Source organism: Cyprinodon tularosa, unplaced genomic scaffold, assembly GCF_016077235.1.
Source record: "Cyprinodon tularosa strain WSP-4 unplaced genomic scaffold, ASM1607723v1 ctg404, whole genome shotgun sequence".
In the NCBI taxonomy this organism is placed as follows: Eukaryota; Metazoa; Chordata; class Actinopteri; order Cyprinodontiformes; family Cyprinodontidae; genus Cyprinodon; species Cyprinodon tularosa.
In genome coordinates, this window is record NW_024039124.1 from 694860 (window position 1) to 720426 (window position 25567).

Below are 25567 nucleotides of genomic sequence, written 5' to 3' on the forward strand. Positions count from 1 at the left end.
GTAAATGTAATCAAGGGGGCAGGAGGTTGTCTTACATCATAAGGATCTCTTTTCCACATCGTATCATGAACTCTGAAATGTCAGAAAACCCAGTATGGAGGAAACTGCCAGCAAACTGTTTTGTTCTTTTTCCTTTAGCCTTTTTTTTTTGTCATTTTCCTTATTTGTTGACAGATAAAGCCCAGATGAACAGTTCACATTCAATATTATATAAGATAAGATAGAACAGGAAACCTTTTGTTTTGGAGTTATTCTTCTAATGCTCTGTTTCCCTTATCCAGTTTGTAGAGTTAATTTTTTATATTTCGTCACTGTCTTTGATTTTGAATAATGTCTATTTCTCCAACTTTTCTTCCACTTGTGTTTGCTGTAGTCTCATGCAATAGGTACATTTTTCCATTGTGCAGATTTTTCGATTATTCCAATCTACTGTTCATGGCAGTGGAGGTCCTCCTTTCCCCATTTCCTTCTAATAGCTGCCTTACTAGCAATATCAATGCCATCTTGATCAGATTCCTATCCTGCTCATAGGAATGTCACATCCTAATATTTTTTTAGTTTGATGCAGCTTCCCAAAACTGAAGTATTTTAGGATAGTTCCAAAATAAGTGTGGTGTGTGTTCACAATTTCAAAACAGCAAGTCAAGTCTCTCTCCTTATACTGATTCTATATACTGTAAGTTTATCATAGGATGTTTCAGCAGGGTTATGATTCTGAACATGAAGCCCAATCCACACAGAAATGCTTCAATGGATAAGCAATGGACCTTTTTGCTGTCTGATATTTCCATCTCCATCTAAGATTTCAGTCCTGAGATCTAACAGGGAAGGATCCACGTATCTGGAGAACCAGACTTTTACAAACAGGAACAGTCAGATAACTTTATCTTTATTTGGATGCTTAAAATAGAAGAAAAAAAAAACGCTGACTTATTGGCCTATGTTTGGTTATTAGACAGCAGAGGTGCAATTAAGAGTAGCTGGCTGATGGAGATTTAAAGGACAAAAGAAAATATCAATATATGTCAATGTTTGAGTTACTGAATAAAATAATATTTGCTCCTGCCACTTAAATGCACTTTATTAAGTATATTACTTAGAAATTGAACCCTAACCCTAAAACTATAACATAGATAAAAAATATAATTTCCTCAAAGGAATTTCAACTTTTTTTTTTTTTAGCTGCTTTCTTGGTTTGAAATGAAATGCATGTATTTACCTGACATATTTAACTTAAAGGAGATCGCTACCAATCCCCTCCCAGCCAGTAGGTGGCGCGCATGCTCTCGTTCTAAGCTTCAACTGTAACGTTTAACCAACCTGCCCAGAAGGAGAGCTGTTGCCTCCATGTGGCTTCTGGGCCCGTTTGCTCCAAAGCTGATGTTCACCCACATTTTCCTTTTTTTCTGCAGCTCGAACCAGAGAAATCAAACACAATGAAGAAGATATTTCTCTGCTCTATCATAACCGTAATGGCAGTGCTCGACCTCGGTTTCTCCTGCCTTCTACCAACCATTCCTGTTCTAGAATCGTTTCTGTTGACGCTGGCATCATAACCAGAAATAAATATTTATGCATTTTGGACCCGTCAAAATGTATAGAACAAAGATTAATTTTATTGAGCACATTTGTTTGATGATCATTTTAATGTCAAAACTTCTAGCTGTGACCTTTACAACCAAAATAGTTTAAAAGGATCCATCTACAGACTTCTGCTTCATCTTTATGCTACAAGAATAATTCTCTAATTTGTGCTTTGGCACCAGTATGAATACTAATTCACTGTTTTATTCTCTTTTAATGACTGGAGGTCAGCTCAGTAGCTGAATTATCTGGTGGCCCCTCATCCCGGACCTCCTCCAGAAGGGCCCCCTGAGCTGACCTCTGCTGAGCGTGCTCATTATGAGGTGCTGATTGGGGGCGTTGCTGCCCCTCTGAAGTCCTGTCCTAGAGGGGCTGATTTAAGCTTCCCCTGGGGAAGGAGGGACGCAGGGCTCATTCAGAGGAACTGGGTTGACATCTGAGTTAGAGGGAAATCAGTCAGCCATCACAGCTCAGGCTGCTATGCTATCTGTTCAGTTATCAGGATATAATTTCTGTTAAAAATGTTTAGGATTTATTTCTGTTTGGAGCAAACTTATCCTCATCTGGGACCTCCCACTTAACTTTGGTTTGTGCCTAAATTACAGCAAATCATGAAAAACTCTGAAGTTCAAGAAGACGACACTTTCTGTTCAGAAGAGAACTCTGAGGGGAAAAAAGTACAAAATAAACTATATTTGAATTATTAATTTTAAACTTCAGAAGACCCTTTGAAGAGATTGTGTGGCACTTTTAATAAAACAGCCCATTCAGAAATGGGAAAAGGTGAAATAATCCTGTTTGTTTAGAAAGTGCTGTGAGCACTAAATGAAGAAATCAGATCATTTAAGTGTTTTTTTAAAAACAGGAGTTGTGCAGATTTTAATGCAAATGTCTGTTTCTATCAGTGGAGAAACGGGAAAAAAAGAACACTAATATTTTTATTTAATGGTTTAAATATGAAGAATTACTTGTCTTTTCTTTATTAATATTAATACAGCAGAGAGGAAGAAAAGATTCATTCTGAAGGGAACTAAATCAACCCTTGATGCAAACAATTAAAACATTGTTTTTTATAAACATTTCTCTGGATGTTTTATTTTTCAAAGCAATCAACACCACTAGTTAATACATTAATTTCATTATTTAATAATAGTAAAAGAAAATACAATAAAATCAAAGTTTAAACAAAATAATTTTTGTACATACATCTATCTTTTTTCAAGTTATTCTTTGTTAAGCTTATATAGTTGTGCTTGAAAGTTTAAATACCCTTTCATTAAAGACAGAAAAAAATCAGTAAAATAAATTGAAATTGAAAAAAGTAATAATAAATAAAAATGATAAAAAATAAAAATCCTGAAAGTGTTTTTGATTTTTTTTTATACCTTAAAGTATAGCTCCTCAACTTAAAGCTATTGTGGAGGATTTTCACAATATTTTTTCAAAAACCCGCCCTCCCCACTTAAAAAGAAAAGCACATGCACAACCCTGTACTCGCTCCCAAGAGGAAACGCCTATTAAACACGTGCGAGAGCGTGCACAAGCCCATTTCTCCTCGTGCACGCTCTGTTTAAAAGTTGCTGTTCTCATAGTTCATACAAGCGTACTGTGCCCGAATGTCTGCCCTAACCCCTAAATCACTATATAGGGCGGGGACTATATGGTGAACTTTATAGTAAACTCAGTTAACTGACTGTTCGGACAGATGATCAGTGCTTTTTGCTACCTGTTCGTCACGTAACTCCCCCTCCACAGCGCGGTGGCTACGCCATCTTTGTTATAAGTCGCCGCTGGCGGGTAGCAACAGTAGGCTGCTGTGACAGCAAAGCCCATGATGCTTTGCACAGAGCGCTCACCGCACAAAGCATTCCAGGATAAATCTGCCTCTTCTGAGGCTTTTCCTTTCTTCTCACACACTTCGTAGACATTTTTTCTCTTACGACCCTCTGCTTTTTTCAAATAACCTCGTGAGAAAGGTGAGCTTCAATGACACTGAGTGTAGCTCACCACAGATATACGCCTGAGAGTGAGCATGCGCTGAAAAAGATATCTAATGGGATGGGCAGATAGGACAGCCTTATGTAACATGTCACCAGAATGACTGACAATTAGGAGGACCACTTATTCAGATGATCCACCCGGAAGTGAGCGACACTTTGAGGCAACAATCATTGAAATCAGGTGTTTTCTGTAGCGTTCAGGAAAGGTTCAGCACCTGTTGACAGGTATGTTGGTTCACTGTTCATGAGCAAGGCACTTTCATTTTTCCGGGACAGTTTGTTATTTAGACTTTTTTTTTTTTTTACATGATAACTAAAAATCAGTATTTTATTTTACTAAATTATCATTTAGTAAATTTGTATTTATTACTTTTTCAGTTTTGTGTTATTTAAATTACAGGTGTGAATTTGTCATTTTCTTTAATGGGGGTGTTTAATCTTTGAAGCACAACTGTATACGCTAACTTTGTTTTACTTTACAAGAAGCTAGAGGCAAGTTGAGTCCTTTTTAATAACCGAGTTACCTTTCTTTGGTACATTTTAAACACCCATAGATGTACATAATCTTTAATCCTTCCTGAAATAATCTCTTCTATCTCCATAACTAAATATTCTGGAGATAGTGTCCAGATAATAGAAATAATTATCCACCTTATCAGGTGATAAAAATGCAGCTCTGTAATCAAGAGGATCCACCTAAAATCAGTTCTTGTTAGCTTTTAGATTTAAATTTTACTTGATTTAATAAAATGTGATTGTTAACCATAAATCATAGCCATGTAAAATTGATTAACTTAAGTTGATTAAACTTAAAAAAAATATACAAAACTGGTAAGAGGAAACACAAAAAAACCGAAGCAGGGTTTGTTTACTTCTTCCCTTCCAAACAGTAACTCATCCTGATAAAATTATCTAGAGTCTGTGCATATTGACAGCATATTCTGGTGAGTGTCTTTAAAATCATGAGTGTCATACCTTAAAACAGAACCTTTAGGAACCACGTTGTTGGTCCTAAAAAAACTCGAAGAAGTACTGAAGGCTTAACTGTGTTCAAACATTTCCTGCAACTTGCAGGCAACACCTTTAAAACTACCTCTCGGTATTTCTACTTAACTTTCAAAAAAGCAGTGAGAAGAATCTTCAAAACAAAAAACATTTTTGTTATTTTATTTAAAACGAGTGAAAGCTCTGCCAAAGTTTGACATAATTAACACTAATGGATATATTGACATAATTTATTGCAAAAAAAACAAAAAACAATCCAACAAGATTTTACACCTGACTGTCCTCTAATGGAAAGTTCTGTGCATACATTAAACTTTCTATTTTCTAAATTTAGTGAGATTACAAACAACGGTTTACTCCTCACTGATCCATCCGAAGCTCCTTAAACATTTCCTCCTTCACCTCTGAGCTTTACAGACTTCCTGTCTGTTACGAGCCGCCATCACTCCACCCAGCACTGTCACTGCCGGATCTGAGGAGATTTTATCTATTATGGGAGGGCGTGATTCATGGAGGCCCAGGCAGCTCAAGGAAAAGCGACCCTGTGACACTTTCTTCCCGCCGCTGTACACGGGCCGGCAGCTACAGAAGGACAAGTCAGTGGCAGCCGTGATAAAATGGCCTTCCTTAACTAAACTCGTAAACCACGCGGCGATAAAACTCAATCTTCTGTAAAATCCAATTAAGTCATTATCTGACTGATTGTATCTTTAATTGAAAACAGAAGTGACAGTAAATTTCAGTGATATATCAGGATCAATCGATACTGCCGTGCAATCTCAAGAGGTGATTTATAATGTCAAAGCCTTATAGGTAACTCCACATTCTTCTCTCTAAAACCACTGGTGGATGAAATTAAGAGTAAGTGCGTTTCATAAAAAAACAAGACGGTCAGGTTATTGATTACAGCAGATGGGGCAGAATCCAATGAATGCTCCAACACCGAGCTGGAAAAGAAAATACAAGTAATTTTCTTTGTCTGTTTTATATTGTTCCCAGAACGACTTCACATTTACACTCCATCACTTTACAGCACTTTTATTCTACTAAAACTTGTAGCGACATAAACATCAAAAGCGTTTGTGGCTGCCTTATTCAAAGGGAAGCACCAGTAAACACTTTGGAAATGAATCCGAATAAATTTGGATTGGAAAAACAGAGATCCAGTCACATTAGTTTTTTAAAAGCAATACAACTGAACCATTTTTGAAAATTTGTTCTTCAACATTTACACAATTAAAAAGTTCAAGAGTCTTTTAATTAAATACCTTAATTCTGTTTCAATGTGCCTATTTTGCTCAGATAGGCGTTTTTTGGGGTTTTCCATTAAGGAACTATAGGACTTGGTACCAGCTCCTTTTGGTACCTCTTTAGCTTTGGTTCCAAACAAGCCAAGTCCTGCTGAGAATGTCAAATGAAAGCATATCTTTGATTGGCTTCAGGGTGATGTCACAGCAGCATCCTTACAATGATAAAACATTTTATACTTTCTGTTTAGTCTTGTCTCCTGCAGCCTTGTGCTTTACAAAAAGCCATGTATTTAGCAGTGGGTTAACCTTTCCACTTTTTCCAGGCCCTCCTAGCAGTGATGACCTCACCACCTTTGAAGTGGTACTCAACTGTGATACGAAACTATCTAAAACACTACCTGCATGCCATCTGTCCATTCTACATAAATATAGCATTCTCTGTCCTGCAATCAGAAATGTAAACCTATAGTTTGCTAAACTCTTCTGGACTTTATCTGGAACCAACTGATTTCATCAGATGAGACCAAGGGCCTGTTTACATAATGTTTTTTTTTTTTTTTTTTTAAGAAAATAGAATAATTTAGTTTTGTTTCTACTGTTGTTTACATGAAAACAGAGCATGCTTTCTTTAAGAATCTGAGTCTAAAGGTGTATTCAGACTGAACGCGGTGTCCGCAGTGATTTCTGCGATCCCCATGGGGAGGTCGCCGCTGTGCATTTTGGGTGCTCTGTTTTTTCCCTGTGGAACGTAACATAAAATAGGAGGAGCTTAAGCTGTGTGAAGCTGACACTCCAACAATGAAAACACTGAATGGTTAGTGTAGGTAATTTCAAAAAAAATGATAGGAATACATAAATAAACGATCATGCGTGTTACTTTCTTAAAGATTATTTTCAGGCCATCCAATGTGGTCTACTTTTTTCAGTGCTACTTTAGTACAGATGTGTGCAGGTAAAACTGTTTTTTGTGCTGCTTTGGTTTTTAGGATATAACCATTTCTAATTTCAATCTGCTCGTTTCCGAATATAAAGGTTTTGCATAACATAATATGGCCGTTCTGTGCTGGCACTGAATATAATGTGGGCAATATTCAGTAGTTCACCAGCCTTCCAGATCCGTCATTTTGGACCTACCGGTACCACTGGCAACTCAACAGCATTTCCTGTAAAGGTCTCACTTTAACTTTTGTTACAGGTGAAAAGTAACATTACAGAACGCTGCTTAAATATGAAACACTTTTGAATTGGCCTTGGGAAACCACCAATTTTTGGAAAAGCCTTAATCTCTGAAAAAGTAGATCCCTTGGGTTCTTCAAGAGCTGCGTATGGATGATGGTCAGATTTAGTTGTGGCAGAGGACAGCAGCTGTGTGTGAGCTGGAGGTCATGGCGCTGTCACACCTTGACGATTTAGCCAGCGTATGCAGACGTCCCGGAATCTTCTAAAACGCTGGCATATGTTGAACTTTCTATGTATTTTTTTGACATAAAAATGTCACCAGTCAGTGTCCTGAGGGGGCAGCAATGTGCCCGGAGGCACCCGAACTGCACAAAGAACACAAGAAGATTTCACTAAATTTAGCAGCCATAGCATTAAACTAGCTGCTGTATATCGGCTGCAAAAGAAAAAACAACAAATCTACTGATTCTGCTTGCAGTCGCAGCAGATTCAGCATCATGTCTGTATGTCTACTAGGAAGGTGGTTGGTTGTGGCCGTGGGCATGAACGCAGGTAGGATCCATCCCACTCTCCTTCACGCTCCGTATGATGGGGGAGATACAGGTTGGATAAGCTACACTACTTAACGTGTATCAACGATCACATAATTTACCTGTAACTTATTTCCCACATATGAGCATACATTTCTATGAGCAAAATTTCTTGACGTACTTGCAGTATGTCAACATGTGCCAGCGTTTTTGCCCAATTTTTCTACATCAAAATATGTTGGCTAAATCGTGTTACCGCGCCATAAGGGAGGACAACCAACAGTCAAGGCTAAAATAAAATGGATTTTTTAAAGCCACCTAAAAATCTCTTCAGACCATTCCTTATTTCCTCCTTTGTCAACATTATTTCCTCTGTATATAATTTTTAAGTAAAAAAAGCTTTGCCTCGGTTGTACTTCTTTAGTCTGCATCACAACCAGTCCCTGATTGGTTGCCTGCAATGCGATTTCCCCAGAAAAGTTACGATCTTTTAAGCAATTCGCTCTCCACGTGGTGCCGATGTTTGACAACACCTCATTTCTTTCATGTAGCACGCGGTGAGGGCAGGGCACGACTCTACCATCACTGTGAGGGATTTACTGCTGGCTGTTGCACCACTCTTGCCTGCGTGATTTGCATAGATTTACTATGTAAGTCCACCTCTCTTTCTGCGGACACCGCATTCAGTGTACATTTTATAGCATGAAGATGAAGAATTAAATCAATTACTGTACATGCGTTCAACATGATGGCTGCCCAATGGTTTAAATACCAGAGGACCCACATTTGAGTATAAGTGTCTGATTGCTAAGCAGTAACTAGTAACTAGTACTCTAGCAACAGTTCCCCAACATTTTCTGTTCATCTATCTAGAATGTGTTGCACATTTTGTTGAGTTCTAAATACCTACTGTGGCAAGGAAATTACTTTATCTTTATCCACCATGTCTGTGGGGAATGTAAATAAAACATTGTCCTTCACAGAAATGGGAACTAACGTCCTGTTTTAACGGCTTGTATAAAGAAAACAAATAAGGTTTTCACATATAAACACATCCAGGTCAGGCACATCATGGTCTTTGTTATGTAGAAGGGAGGATCTTTGGTACTGTGGGCACACTTCTCTTCCAAAGATACCTGGTGAGAGTATATGGCCTCATAAAGTCATTAAAATGGCAGAAAATTGTTGAATTTCAGCTGTAAAGCTAAAACTAACCAAAACAACTCCCAAAAAAGAAAGTGCTGGATAAATAAAATCCACCATATTCACGCTATCAGATCGACACCATCAAAATCCAGATATGTAATAGAGAGAGAATGTGAGCAGTCGGCTCCTCTCGTATACTTCAACCATTTTAAATTATATAGATCACTAAAAGCTGCGGTAGGAACTGATTTTTTTAATTATTTTTTTTTAAGTTTCAACATTAATTAACTTCCAAAGTAAAAGATTGTTCCAGAGTGTACATTTTATGCCTCTATATTATTAATAAAGTTGCAAATATTGTTCATTGATTTGTTTCTCCCTAAAAAAAATTATTTTCTGAAGAATTCAGCTTTCAGAGACTAAAATCCTGAAATGTTTCCCCATAAATGCCGTGTTGCTGAAGGATGCTTCTCCTCACCCAACAAGGTCGTCCCAAAGTGGGTAAAAAATTGTAAACAATAACCCGCGTGTGCAGAAAGCACGTCTGCTGTGAAGGGTTAAGTATACAATACACATGCAAATCCAGGGGAATAAACGACACCATAAATAAGAAGCTGGTGCTCATCATACGTCTAGGGAGGGAAGGGAAATGTGATTTATGTCTAACCTGCTTCCCTCTGCATTTTTTTTTTTTATCTCCCAGCAAACAATCTGCAATAAACTTTAACCCGCAGGCAAACACTTTCCAACAAAAAAACAAACAAAGACAGTGGTTGCAGTTTGTCACACTGCTGTTTTTATTAATGTTAAAATGATCAAAAGAAATTATAAAGATATCAGAAAATTAGATTAATTTGCATCACAGCATCGTTACTACATGTAATTATAAATGTATTAGTAAAAAACAGAATTTCAGAAATGAAGATTAAACAGGAAAATCAAAGGACTTTATCATTCAGATTCTGGGTTTAGGATGCAATATGGTACTCACTAACAGAGGAAGAGCGAGTTATTTCAGGGTTTATCTACAATATATTAAATGTGTTTTTAATTGTTTTAAACATACATTCCACCTTATGTTTGAGTATAATTTTGTAAGTGCAAGAGGGGCTGTGTAAACTTTCTAAGGTACTGTTCTCTGAGTATCTTTATTTTGTCTTGTTTAAATTCAGTAAAATTCAATACAAAAAACAGAAAGATGCAGCCATAGGACTAAAAGCAACTAAAACTACTTGTATAAACATGAACAGAAATGATGCCTGAACTGAAGCAGGAACAACAAAAGATCAGCAATAAGAACTGAACTGTTAAAACGGTTGCTCCAGAAGATGAAAGCTGACCACCTTCGTCTTTTAGTTGCTGGCGTCAACGTTGATGTTGGCCGTCTGGCTGCTGGTCTCACACTCGTAATTGGTGGGAGGAAAGGCTGCAGGGATGAAACATTTTTTTCTTAGATTTCCAGTCAGAATTTATTTATATAGCTTCCACATAAGTTTCATTTAACCATTTGTATTTATTACAGCCTTAGTATTTGTGATTATTGCAATAATTTCAGCCATTTAAAAGTATAAATTCAAGGATGGCTGTGTGGCATTTATTCACTTTTTTAAAAATGAACATCATAGAACATGCCATAATGTTCTTTAATGGCTTAAAGGTCAATTTTCAATTTTTTTTTATCTGTAGTCCCTAAGGATCCCCTATAGAATACATATAAAAACTAAAATGTGAAAACTGAACACATGGCTTCTTTGGGTTCAAAATCAAACACTCCATCATGATGTGCGTTCAGTCACAACACTTTAATACCAAAGAAGAACTCGAAATTTCCCTAAATCCAAAGAAGGTTTATATTTCTGCCACTGCAGAAAAAAAAAAAAAAAAAAAACAACAATCATGGAGGTACATTAGTTTTGACTGATCGGAGAGCCCAAAATGGACTGTCATTACTGCATGCATTACTGCTTTCCATAATTAAGCTGAAGAATCAGCAACTCATGCTGATGCTGTCACAACGGGGTGGAGATTTTTAAGGACCCAAATGCAGATATCAGGAGGTTTAATGAGTAACTGAGGCAAAATCCAAAAATGCAAATAAAGAATTTACCAGAAAAGATCAAGGGAAACTTTACGTGGGGAGTCAGAGATGAGGAAGCAACAAACAACAACAAGGAACCAGCACTAAGTGACTGCAGAGGTGGAGTATATAAGGGGAACAGAACAAAGGATGGACTAATGAGCTCAATAAGGAGCAGGTAAGCAAGCCAAGGGGAAAGGAAACAAGCACAAGGGGGCTACAGAGAGTAACTAAAGGCTGCTTGAATATAATGGAAAATAAACCAAAGATCAACAAAACAGAACAACTGATAACTGACAACTAAAAACTCAAGAGTCCCAAACCATAACAGATGCAGCTGTTCCCATTTTCCAGGATGAAAGGGGGAGAAAATCAACGAGCTGCCCAGCGCTGCTCCACCTCGACCACATCTACTGTAAACCTGATTGTTAAAAGTAATTAATTAAACTAAATAATTAGAGTAAAAACTCTTGATTGTTAAAAGTAATTCGTTAAACTAAATAATTAGAGTAAAAACTATGCTAACTTAAATGTGTATAGTTAATGAAACATATTCTTTCTTTCCGACTACATTTAACTCAATTCTATGGATTATTCTGAATCAGTTGTGTATTAATTTAACATAACTTAAATAACTCAGTAAGAAACTTAAATGAAATTTAATTCTAATTTTTGTGATCTACTGCATCGATTCTTGAAGGCAAGAATCGATTATTAAAAAAATAAAAAATTAACTAATAAAGTACATTAATGGTTGGCGCACATCAGCCAAACCAAGTGTAATACAACTTCCAGTCCAGCAGATGTCGCTGCGGATGAGTTGACGCCCGCTGCCTTTTGTCACAAGCATTTCCGGCCGTGGAATACTGCGACGAGTCATATGAAATAAAACATGGAGGACACTATGAAAATTCGCCCCGTGGCTCCACCACATTTCAAGTCAGATGCTTGGATGCATTTTGGCTTTAAAAACAAAGAAGGTAAAAACGAAATTGATATGATGCACGTAATTTGCAAAAGGGGAAATGTCATACATTTGAATATTTTCGTTTCATTGGTTTAAACGACCACTGAGGCCATGTAAACGGCACTGATTATCCTTATTTTGTTATTTTAAGTTTGATGAATCCTAAGATCTTTTTTGTCAGTGTGTCCACGCCAGTAATAGTAATATTTCTGTCCAGTATTTGTTTTCATTGCAACACCTCCAAAAGTCGTTTCAATAAATACAGCTATGTATGAATTCAGTTGCTTTCAGTTATGTATCAATTGAAGACACTATCCAGATCATACCCAGCCAGTCAGCCACTGGTAAGGGCTGTATCTTTTTTTTTACAGTGTTCAGTGAAAATATCGGAATGCATCGCAATATTTCAAGAATCATGATGCATCGCGATAGAATCGCATCGTGGTATGTGAATCGTGATTCGAATCGAATCGTGACTTCTTTGCCAATACCCACCCCTACTTCTATTCAAATCAGCCCTTTATTTCAAATATTTTTGCCGATGTATTCATAGCCACTGAGACAATTTGAGAGCAAAAAGGTTTTCAAAAAAGGATTAAACCGATTTCCAGATTCATTAAGACTTGAACTACTGAACAAATCCTTGTTGGTGAACATCAGAGACTCAGTACTGTCCTGTGTGCAGACTACACTAAATGCAAACAGGACTTAATAGGGATAAATAACGAGATATCAACTTTTTATGACCTGACATGTAATTTAAATTTTTATGTTGGTTACTTCAATCTACTTCAATCTTGCAAACCTGTATGATGCCTTTGATTTTTTTTTAGATTAAACCATCCTCTTCCCATTTTGATGTTCTCATTTAGAGAGAACTTTATATCTGTAAATAAATATACTCTATCAAAGTACATTTATATACATGTTTAAGCCAGAATGATTTGACATTTAAATATGATTTCCCAACGACCTTAACGCTACTTATTAATTTTGGTACTTATAAACGTTTTCGCAATGGTTCATTAAGTATGTTTTAGTGAAGCAGTAATGATCAGATCTTGCTCTCTTTTCCTTCTACATAACAATCCATTCTTCTAGCTTTTTTTATTTTTACTTTTGGAGTATAACTCCAAAGGTAAAACTTTTTAAGATGGCACCAGACAGAGGGTTTATCAATTTAGCAGACGCACACTCAGATACAGTACAAATGTAACTTCTTTTTTAACTTGGCATCGCCATCCGGTGGCTTCTCTGTCAACTGTCCAATTCTTTTAAAATATTTGTTAAGATTAAGGAGGGCATACACTGTACGATAATTTAAATAGTTGTACTCAGCTACAGCTCAAATTGTACGACGAAACCGAAGAGTTTAAAAGTTCACAGCTCATGATGTACTATGTACTTACACTGTACAGTACAATGCTTGAATTTCAACTGTGATTCCTAATCGGGAGGTGGTCGTGAGAGGCTGATTGCCCCTCGTTACCCCCTGTATACTACACAACGCACGACACATGATGAGGCTGAAACTCGGCCCGATCGAAAAAATTCTTTTATGACTGGCGCATTGGCCTGAAAAGGGCAAGAAATTGTACAGTGTATGCCCAGCTAAAGTCGAGTAATTGAAAATTTGTGGAAAGATTAGTTTTAGAAAATTAGTTGTTAGTGGCAGCGTTACAGTGTTTGTTAGTTTGTACAGTTTTTGTCACATTTTTGTTGGTAGTACTGTTAACCGTTTCTTTTTTAAATAATTGTCGTCATTACATGGGCTGCTTAGCGGCGCCGTGGTGCAGCAAGAAGGTTCCCAGCCTGGGGTCTGTTTGCATGTTCTGAGCATGGAAGGTTTCTCTCCGGGTACTCCGGCTTCTTCCCACAGTCCAAAAACATGACTGTTATGTTAATTGGATTCTCTAAATTCCCCTTAGGTGAGAGTGTGTGTGCATGGTTGTTTGTCATGTCATGTTCTCTGTGTTGCCCTGAGATAAACTGCCGACCTGTCCACGGTGTACCCCGCCTCTCGCCCGTAGACAGCTGGAGATAGGTGCCAGTGCCCCTCGCAACCCAGCTGACATGAGCGTGACGGAAAAGTGTATAGATGGATGTTGTCATTGCAAAGACAGCAGATGAAAGAGAACCTTGCAACAAAGAAAAATGTTTAGAACTTAATGTTTCTTAGCTTCCCTGTGTCACTGAATATTAAATCTAATCTTTTAGCTTTATTCTTTAAGAATACCTGCCAGAAGATACAGATTAAATTCATTCAAATGTAGAAGATGTTCAAGAGTCTCACCACCTCCCCTCACAGAAGTGGGAAGGAGAAGAGGAGTAATTTTTCTCCTCATTAAATTCCTGATTGGTTTTGGACTCCAATTTTTGCTCGTCTGCAGTTTGTCACCAGTTCAGAACTGACAGCTCGATCGTTAATACTAATGTCTGTGTAGCTTTCATTCCTCAGCGGTCTATTTGTACAGCAATAACAGCAGAGTGGCGAGGAGGGCGGCTGTGAATTAGCATGCTTGCTGTTAATTCTGCCTCTGTTCATCAGCAGGAAATCTACGACCTAATTAAAGGTTGAAACGAAGTGGACGTGTTAGTTTTAGCGGGATGTTAAATCACGACACATGTGCTTGCATCGTTTGGCTATCCTCTGATCTGCTGTGTAATTAGTGTCAGACCACTGAAACAGCAGAAATCCTTGTTCTTAATTAGCAGTTAAAGACCTGTTGTGTTATAAATGTACTAGTGGCTATCATTGTCAGCCCATCGTTAGTCATTGTAGCTGCATGTATAAATGTAACTCAACTTTGTCAGGGCTATACCTAACTTTTTCAGGTACAAAGATGCTGTAAAGCTGCATGACACTAATCATACCACCCCTTTTTCCCCGCCGGGGACATTTTTCTACCTAACCACAGATGATTAAAAGTCATTTTCTATAATTCATTGAGTCTATTGTAAATATGTGTTGTTATATGAGACAAATAATGTCTACCAACATGACATTTCTTATTTATTTTAGTGTTAATCAGTTTTAATCAGAGTTAAGATGTGTACAATTAAAATAAAACCCAAATGTTATGAGTTCTAAATCTCACAAAAGAATTCCGAAGACTATTTGTATCGAGGTAAAATGAACCTGAGAAAGTTTTGTTTCTTAAATGAACTTTTGCCCTTTTCACAGTCACTCAGCACAATATATATAAGATTTCTAAACTATTAAAATGTCTTTGTGTGACTAACAAAAGGAAGCTTTTTTAACCTCCCACTTGTCTTGCAGAGAAAAAGGAGGGAGGGTTTCAATAAAGGTGCAATCATTTCTGGCACTGCCATAAAAAGAGGAGGGGGAACAAAAGCCCAGATGTGAGAGGAGATGGTAATTCAGTTTGATCCAGTGAGGATAAGCTCTCCCTGTGGCTTCCATACTCCACTCTCATCACCCGCACTGATCTAAGGAGATAACTCTTAAGTAAACACTCACACACAGAAAGCACACATCAGAAAATCTGCCTCTGCACAATATTTTAGTTTGGTAAACATTAATTGATGCACGGTTTGAGTCTTTTCAAGTAGCCTTTATTTTAATGAAATTTGAGCTTTAAAACCATCTATGTGCATTAGAGTGAACATAATCTAGGTTAAGTTTTAGTTGCAAGATGCCTGCAGCAGATGTCTGACTGTAGGTGAGTGTTCTGAGCCAAAGAGCCCCTGTGGATGAGAGAAAAATTATACTAAATAATGAAAAATAAAAGGAATCATTCCCCTCTTGTTTCCAGCATCAAGGATTACCTGTCTGAATGTGTCAGAGGTGTTCAGGGCCAGCTGCATTTAGGGGGGCTGTTATGGAGAGGGGAAAAAATTCATAGAAGGAATGAAGAGTTGCCTGTCACATGACAAGGTTGCCCCGGGATTAAATGGCAACCGTTAAAATGATACGAGTTGTGTCTAAAAAAAAAAAAAAAGAAGGCCCTGGACCGTTTGACAGTCGGGCCCATGTGTGTCCAAGTGCGGACCACCCTTGTAAAGATGGAGGCTCTCTTCTTTGGGAACGTCACGGGTGTCTGGCTGCTGATCATCCGATTGGACCGGCAGCAGGACTTAATGGCCCAGAAAACTCAGCTGAGGAGCAGACAGGCGAGCAGACTTTAGGCACACACTGATGTTCACAGCGCTGACCTTCACCCTGCGGTTTGAAATCACTAATCAAACCTGACTTTTTCACATGACTTCAAGTTTAGCAGTATAAAGACAAACTGGTGCCTTCAGCCATTCCTCTGTGACCATGGAGCCAAGTTTATATAGCAAAAGTATTCAAAGTGCTAGAAAAGGAATCAGGGTTTTATATAAGATGAATTTTAACCTGAAAGAGCTTTATAGGCACCTGCCTCTCAATTTCCTCATAATAAGCCCCTTTAATCATTGTCGATTAAAAAAGCTGAATTTTTCCAGTGTTTGGGGTCTGTTAGGATTAAAACAATTATTTATGTTTTCTAAACGCAAACATAAAAGAAGTAATCTTTTCTATAATGTGTGCTTCTGGTTAAGGTTATGAACTGATTCTGCTTCAGGAGAGCAGAATTCATGGATTACAGATTCTGGTAGAGGGTCATTAAGCAGCCTCAGACCATCACAATCAGGGCCGTAACCAGGATTTTTGAAATATCAAGGTCAAATATTGTGATAAATCTTACTTGACAAAAAACATCCTAATATGGTGACTTTTTAAAATATATTTTGGAAATGTGAATGAAGAGAGTAAAATCACAAGCCCATCAAGGAGGTGAATAGGAACATGTTTTGTATAACAATTCCAAAACTCACAAAATTAGAGTGAGTGAGTGAGTGAGTGAGTGAGTGAGTGAGTGAGTGAGTGAGTGTTCATCAATAGTTTTGAAATGGCTTTAGCAGAAATCTTTATTCTTCATAATGCACCATGAGCAAGACATAACCTCAACAACAATGTTGTTAGCTGTACACGGGCTGTTTGATTATATTATTTTGTTCCGTTTTAAAATAGCCGAAGCAGAAATCTTTATTCTTCATAATGCACCATGAGGAACACAACTAACTAACCTCAAAAACAACGTTGTACATGGGCTGTTTAATTAGGCCTAGGCTACATTATTTTTCCCCATGTGCATCAATAGTTTTGAAATAGCCAAAGAAAAATGTTGTATTCTTCATAATGCAACTTCAGCAACACAACTAGGCTACCTCAAGAAAAATGAAGTACTATTTCATTCTATTATTTTTCCCCGTGTGCATCAATAGTTTTAAGTAGGCTCCAACTGTAAAATGAAATCCTAGTGAAAGTTGCTCGAAATGCTTGCTGAGGACGATGAGCATCCTATTCCTAGCCATTAGGGATGGGATGATTTATGAAAACCGTCCAAACCGTTCGGTTCGACTGTCTCGGTTCGATTCGCGTGTGTTCCGTTCGGTTCATGCGCTGCTCCTTTTTCTCATAGGCAAAGCGTTTACACTCCAGAGCAGAAGGTGGCGGTACTGCGACCAAAGCCAACCACCAGTAGTAAAGAAGAAGAAGAAGCGAAGCAGCTTAGCCGGGTGTAGCAGGGAAAAAAATCAGTTGTTGTGGAGAATTGTGTCGGACTGGTGAGTGGGAAAGAACAGGAGTTTGAAGACGCGCCAGCAGCACTTTATAGGTCTGCTGTATGGGACCACTTTGCATTTAGAGTGACCTACGATGACGGCGGAAAGAAAGTTGTGGATAAAAGTGCAACAGTGTGCAAGCATTGTGCAACACGTTTTGTTTATGCTAACAGCAACATGACCAACATGTCATGCTAACCCCGAAATCCCTCATACTCCGTCAGTAACCCCCGCTCCGCCCCGCTGTGCTCCAGACCGGCTGCTCAAAGCAAAGCCTACAGCCCCCACTGAGGCTCCCGTTCGCTCCCCTCTGAGTCCCTTGGAGATGGTAGAGAGCATGCGCAAGATCATTAAATTAAAAGCAGCAAAACATACAGAAATGATCCAGGGTTTCCGCGGATCATTTAAAATAATTATAATCCATTATTTTTTGGGGGATTTTTCATTAATTTCATAAATTTTTTATGGGATTTCGGTGTAACAATCAACATATACCGAATCGAACCAAACTGAAAACCGTGACCACGAAACCGTGAATCGAACCGAACCGTGGATTTTGTGAACCGTTCCACCCCTACTAGCCATGCTTTGAATGATATATGTACTGACGAAATGAACTGACCTCCTTTCTCTTTCTTTTCCCCTGATCGGTTTGGCTTTTCAAATCTGAGTTTAGTTTGTTTCAGCGTAGATTTCTTTATCTTGCCTACATTTCCAGATTCCACCACTAAAAACTAGTAGCTAGCCTATTCTATCTCGTGTTGTTCAGAGTGTCGGCGGCTGCGTTATATGATAGAATGCGATGTCGGATGCAATTTCTGCTCAATTTTAAAATAACGTCATTTTTTAAGGTGATTGTGGATTTTATTTCTTTTTTTTAAACAAATGAGAATGCATGCTGATCTTTACACCAATCAAAGTTAGAACAATTTTCATCATATAGTTTGACATTTCTCTGAATAAAAAAAAAGTAATAATAATAATAATAAAGGAAATTTTGCAAAAGGGAAAATACCGAGGACATGACCTCTGTGTTTTTCAATGCTGGTAACGGGGCTGAACACAATAACATCATGATTTCTGAAATGCTGCGTTAGCTTCACACCAGATAAAACGGCCTAAACGACTTCTGCAAAAGTTCAACTTTTTTCTCGTCAGTCCCCTGAATGTCCCAATTTTCCCTTTTTTCACTAAAGTGAGATGTTCTTTTTAATCAGCAGTTGTTAAGGAGTTAAAAGTAACTTTTTTTTGTCCCGTGTTTTCTTACTAGTCTTACTAGTCAAAACCTCTGACTAATGTTTTGTCTAATGTAGTCAGAAGTTACTGTGCTGTTTCTGCAGATGTGATGTCAAGCGCCTCCATGTTAATGCGTCTGAAGTGGCAAACAATCAAAGCTAGTGTTGCACCGATACCCGTATCGGACGGGGCACCGATCCAGCACTAAAATGGTGGTATCGGTATTGGCGAATACCACCAAATAGGGCACCAATACCATTTTGAGAGCCAAAAGTTTATTCAACTATTGTCACCCATTCTAGGTAGGCATAAAAAGTTCTACTGGATTCACTTTGTATTAGTCTTTTTCCTGCTTCACAAAGGTAGGCAGCAGCTTGACAAAGCCATGATGGAAATTATTTTAGATCCAAGTAATATGCAGTTCTTCATATATACACACACATATCATTTTCAAAAAGATGGTCAGGTATCCAGTATCGGGGCCAAAAAATGGCATTGGCACAACACTAATTAAAGCATTATATTAAAGGTGGATTTTGTGGATTTTCCGAAGCCAACGGCAACCAGCTCAACTCAGACACCAATGGCAACTCCAGGCGAGGTGAACTCGCTGTGAGGTGAACTTAATCCAAAATAAGGAAAACACATGTCCAGGGGTAACTAAGGTGTTTAAATAAATAGTCATCACAAACATGATTCTTTTTGCGGTAATTTAGGTGCCCTGGTGTCAATGTTTGGAATCGAACTCAAGAACTTTCTGGTACCACAATTTTTAATGGTAAATATTTGCTTTGATTTTTTTGTCATCAACTTACATATCAGAACTCTGTCAGCTAATGCATGAGCTACCTCTAATTTTAAGCCACATAAAACATTGTAATCAGTGAACTAAACAGAGCCAATAAAAGCGTTTACATTACCATTATCATGGACTATTCATTTTACTGGCCGTTGTTAAATCTTTCATAAATTTTTCCCTCTCATCTCGGAAACTGAAAGCCATTGAGACAATTGCTCAAAGGAATGGAGCCTTTTGAAGCAATTAAGATGTTTAAAGAAACACTTAAAGGCTCATTATTGGTTTGCTATAGAGCTGATGTTAGTGGAGTGCCAAAACAATTTGACAGAAGGCATTAAGCGTTAAGGTCAAAGGCTAATTAAGCAGAGAGGACCCTTTGCTCCTGTATTGTTAACCAATCTGTTCCTACAGAGGATGACCGTGAGAGGAGCCTGACACTGCCTTCGTCTCCCAGCTAAATCTCCATTTCGGCTACTGTGCCCCATCAGCTCGCAAAATGGCATGTCAGTCTATCGTGGGGCTTTCTGACGTGATCCATCGAAGAGTTATGGATATGCAATAACGAGCTGAGGCGGACGATCAATATTTGCGTGACTTTTCTATCATTGCATTTTAAACAAGAGATTAATTGTGAGTCGACAGCGTAAGAAAAATGCCAAAGTAAAGGACACAGGGAGAGTGAAATATATTGCTATGGAAAAGGAGGACACTTCTCGCTGGTGCTAAAACTGCCAAACATGTTTATCTAAGTCCTTCAACTGTTTCAGAGAGCTGCCACGGAAACATCATTCATCAATAGACACTGGACGGCTGCTCAGAGTGCATGAGCGCCCTTTGGTAAAACGTTACTAACTCTGCTTTATAAGAAAATACTGAGAAAACAAAATCTCCTGAGAAATAGATGTAAAATTTGTTTCACCTATGCTTAAACGTTAGCAGGCATGAACATAGAATTTTGTTTTTTTAAACAAAAGAAATCACTGGTAAATGTCTTTAAGTCTTTAACTCATGAAAAATATCTAAAGCTGTTTTTTGTTTTTTTTGTTTTCCAAAACAAAACAATTACTTTCCATATGTTTTTAAACTTAATATAGTTTATGTGTTTAACTTTAACCCAGAAAAGCTCAAAAAAAGAGAAAAAATTTCTGTAATAACATCATTACAACTCCCAGGAACAACGAAGGATCTGCTAATGGGAGATGATATCATCCCACAATTTTAAGGTAAAATGCTGATCAAAGATTTCCTTTCATTTAAATATTCAATACTCTTCCAAAAAACGTATTCAAAAACATTATTCTACCTTTTTTATCAATTATATCACCTTGTGTCAAGTAGGGCTGAAGCAATTAATCAGATTAATTGGGAATAATAGATTATTGAAATAATCGTCAACTAATCGATTAATCATTAACTGAAGTATAGAGACAATAAACCACGTCTTTTTGCATTTAAAATAAAACGTTTTTGCCTGTCAATATGCTCTATCCAGAACTCCTCAAGTGAAAAAGTTTTAGTTTCACCTGGTTTAATTTCGTAAAAAATCTTTTTTAAGTAACCTTTGGCTATCTGATTATTAATAAATTGATTGTAAAAATAATCGAAAGATTAATTGATTTGCAAAATAACTGTTAGTTACAGCCCTAATGTCAAGTATAATTGAAATTATATTATAGTATGTCAAAGAATGGTTAGATAAATTCAAGCAAATTTTAATTAAATTGCAAAACAAACTACAACATGCGGTTAAACTCTTATTACATAAAAGCTCATTAATAAAACTAAAGATAAAGAGGGGCAATTACGTAAATTTTTTTGCTGATGTCTCAGTTTTATTTTTTATTTCAGGAGATCCAAGTTTAAGGGACCCTAGTCCCGTCTTATGAAAAAAACTAAATATGGCTTATATCAGTCACTGGTCGCACATTCTTATCAAATAATGAGACAACTAAGGGAGAAGGAGGTGAAGATTCAACAGCAGTCGACAGCACCCCGTTTCATTTGATTTCATTTCAAGCCAGCAGGACAGTGTGTGTATATCTGTGTGTGAGAGAGGGTCAGCAAGAGAAATAGACAGTGAGGATAAGAGGACATAAACTACACAGCCCTGGCCATTTAATGTCTCCACAGCCCCAGGCTTGTGTTAATAGTGGTGTTGTACAGCACATTACTATAGTGCTTGTTCCCTAAGCAGACAATTATACTGGTATTTAGCCGATCCACAGCCCCAGAGGCTATCAGGGCACTTAGCAGCACAATCAGCAAGGGAGGAGGATTTGACAGGTCTCACAGGAGGTTTATTCTGTAATCAAGGACCAGGGGAGCCCTTAAATGGGAGCTACAAGGCCTCCAAGGGCTTTTAGTTAAAGCTTGCTCACTCATAGAATGGACTTAACTAAAGTTTCTACTACAAATTGATCGGCGATCAGACTGATATAGAAAGGAAATTATTTACTGTTGTTTTGAAGCAGTATTCTGTTAATAAGCTTAAGTCATTTTTTAAACAGCTAGCAACAGAGTAAATGTGATGTGTTCACTAAGTTTTATTATATAAATTTACATAAAACAGTATGAAACTAAGAGCACTTCATAATTAAAATACCCTTCTGCTTAAAGACGTCATTATTTATACAGGACGAGTATGAGCATCAATGTACTACTCACTGCTAGCTTGTATATTTATTCTATAAAGACAAGTTCAAGTCAAAAATCATTGTCCTTTTTGAGTTAAACAAATCTATCTAATTATATCATTTAACAGAGAGGATTCAAAATAAATTGGCTTTAATTGTTTTAACATACTGGTGGTATATTTGTTTTTTTTAAGGCTAGCATATCGGGCGCTCTCTGGACTGGGACTGACATGTCTTATTGACCACATCTGTGTCCACGCCACCCTACAGATCTAACATTCATAAAATACTGTATATTAGTGGACCTATAGGGACAGAGCCTTTTCTTCCAGCATTAGATATTATGAGAATGTTCATCCTCAACTTTTCTAATTGCTTTCTGGTGTCTCCTTTCTTCACCCTGTTTTTTAAAGATCATAGATTTTGGTGTTTGGGATCAGCTTTTATTATGCCTCTTAATTGTGAAGGTGAAGAAAACCTGCTGCCTCATAGTCATGCAGTCCTTTAAAAAAGTTATTATAAAACTTTTTCTGTAGTAGTCATTTTAGTTTCTCCTCTGGTAATAAATCAATAGTGTACATGTACTTTAAGTTTGTGATGTTTTGATTCATTCAGCAATGAAGGAAATGAACTCTGGCAACATGATAAGAAACAGCGCTTACTTTAAAAAAAAAAAAGGTCACCCCTTTGCTGTCAGCTACATATTAGATTGGTTTTAATAAATCTGAAAGAGTGAGGCCATTGCGGCATCTCAGAAATGAAGGCGGAGGTTTGTGGTACTAAATGATTGTGAGAGAGTGAATGAATGAAAAGTAATCTGATCTGAGGTAAAACCCATTTTAAACGCGAAACAAAGAAACCTACTGATGGCAGTTTTTCAGTTGTGGTCGTTTTTGTTTTTTTTCCTCCATACTTATTCTTCAGGGGAGGCTGACAACCTGAAACGACAGACTTTATACGCAGTAACTCACTTTGGTGTACAGTAGAATATAGATTGAAGTGAGAAAAATCAATAGAATATCATCTAGAAAGATAGTAATGGATTTCTAACTTAATGGGCTCACACAGGTCTATTGATTAGCAGGGTGAAAATCTGCAATACCTCAACAATCTGATTTGCATTTAAATTACAGTACGCAGTGTGCTGACACCAATATAACAACAGAGACAAACGTATAGTCTGAACAGCGGCGCTCAATCAAGAGGTCTGACTGTAGTGTAGTTTTTAAAAAGTAAGAAAGGAAAAGTTGCTGTGATGAGATCTTACAAACTTTTAAATTCTGCTGTCGGGACAAGGACAAAAAAAAGTCCCCAATAAGAGTGAAGCCATCATAACTCTTGTTGGGCAGCTCATCTGAGCCTCCCTGGTAGGATCCTGAGGAAGCGCAGCGGCTGTTTGTGGAGAAACACTGTGGATGTCTCTGTGTATGTGTATATTTGAACTGAGTGGGTGTGTGTAGGGGGGGGGGGGGGGGGGGCGATGTGAGATGAGATGTTGAGAGGGTGGGGAGGCAGGGAGTTTGATGGACTGCATTGTCACCTCCAGGCCGAAGATTTACAGTGGCGGGGCTGCTGACGAGCGCGGGGCAGTAAACAGGCCGGCCGGGGGCGTATTTCACAGCGAACTGGCTTTTATGAAGAACAGCGGGATGGCTCTACCCACAGCTCCGCCCGGACCGCCGTGACGGATGGAGAAAGACGCATGACAAGCTTCATCATTGTTTGTAAATCTTAACTGTTCCCGCTCACTAACTCCAGAAGGCAATTTTGCGGAGACAGCGAGGCCTGCAAGGGGGGGGAGGACGAGGAGTAGGTGAGGAGAGGAGGGGAAAGGACAGCGTGGCACTGTTGAAGGTTATTTGGATGTCTGTGTTTGGCCAAATGATTAGCCTCATCCTGGGAGGGAGATAAATCTGCCAGGGGGCTGTTGGAAGGAAGGAAGGAAGGAAGGAAGGAAGGAAGGAAGGAAGGAAGGAAGGAAGGAAGGAAGGAAGGAAGGAAGGAAGGAAGGAAGGAAGGAAGGAAGGAAGGAAGGAAGGAAGGAAGGAAGGAAGGAAGGAAGGAAGGAAGGAAGGAAGGAAGGAAGGAAGGAAGGAAATACCCAATCAATTCAGTTACCCTCATATAATCCAGCTTGTAGTTGGATTATTTTTCCCACTGGATTATCCCCCATTTAATCCTAGCTAACACATAAAGGTTACTTTATACAATAATAATTTATAGCTATTTTACAAAATATGTTAGTTCTGCTGATAGTAAAAAGTCAGTTTTAACAGATGCCAATTTTATTTGCACACAGAACATTGAAGTTTATAATATTCAGACATGTATTTTTTTTAATAAACAGCAAAATAATAATTTAGGTGAACAAAAATACAGTTTGGAACCAATCTGTTTAGAGTTGTGTAGGAAAAATCCAAACTAAAGGCATTGTTAAAGCACAAAAAAAAATAGTTTCCAGCTGAGCACAGAGAAGCTGTAACGTCTGGAGATGAATAAATGACAGATGGATGAACATTCGGGATCAAACAGTGATGATGAAGAAGCTTCAGTTTCATCAAGATTCAATAAATTAAGATGAAAGCAAACAAAATTACAAGAAGTTGAGGAGCTGAATGAAATATAACACTCTTATTTTAATTGCAGCTCTAATAGAGAATCTCAATGAGTGACACACCTGTGAACCTTTTCATTAATTTCTAACTGTTGTGGTTTTTACTGTTTCATTTTGTAAAAAGGAATGAAAATCAATAGACAGGTGCCAAAACAGACAACCATGAAACCGAGACCCAAAAGATGGAAAGAATCCTGCAACCTATGTTCATAAACTAGGAGGAAGCTCCTCATGTCAGCTCCAGCTCTACAGGGATGATGGCTGCTGCATGGTAGAACTTTAAAAAGAAGGTAATCCATGACTCCTTAACAGCAAACACTGACTCTTGTTAAATGAAATTAAAATAATTTCTGCTCTGCATTAACTATAAGTGGGACCACCCGCTGAGGTTGTTTTATTCTGGTAATGGGGCATGGCGATTCACGATGGGGGGCTGACGTGGGACCCTCACAGCAGAGGGACAGCTGAAGGTGATAAACAAACATCTCTACGAGGAAAGATGTGGGGGTCTCAAGCTTTGGGATGCTGGTGTTGTCATCACTTCCTTTCAGTGAGAATAAAAAGAACAAGAAAAAAGACCTCTAACGCTCTTTCTCTGTCCCTTTCATGTGAGAAACAATAAAGAATCTGTCTATAAACACTAGTTAAACAACTAAACTAGATTTTGATTTGTAGCATAAAACAGATGGGTGTGAAAAACTTTAGAAATTCACTAAGCAAAATCACCTACAGTGACATAAATGGGAACTAGAGGAACCAGTAATAATGGACATTAGGGAGCCAAATTTTAAAACACGACTTAAGACTTAATTTAATTCGCTGGGTTTTAACACTGGCAGGATTTAGCCTGTGACCTTGTTTTATTCCGCTTAAACAAATTCATATTATTGCCTTAATTTATATTTTTATGCTGTATTTTATTTCTTTATTGTGTTTT

General features: G+C 37.9%; 1 protein-coding gene across 1 annotated transcript in view; it reads right to left on the reverse strand.

Annotated features, from left to right (window-relative positions):
• Positions 1 to 9517: 9517 nt before the first annotated feature.
• The window catches only part of dmrt1 (doublesex and mab-3 related transcription factor 1), a 37076-nt gene continuing 21026 nt past the window's right edge, over positions 9518 to 25567 (reverse strand). The window contains exon 5 of the mRNA XM_038298257.1: positions 9518 to 10120. Coding sequence (XP_038154185.1) covers positions 10047 to 10120 — 74 coding nt within the window. The 3' untranslated portion in view covers positions 9518 to 10046. The remainder of the gene's footprint in view (positions 10121 to 25567) is intronic.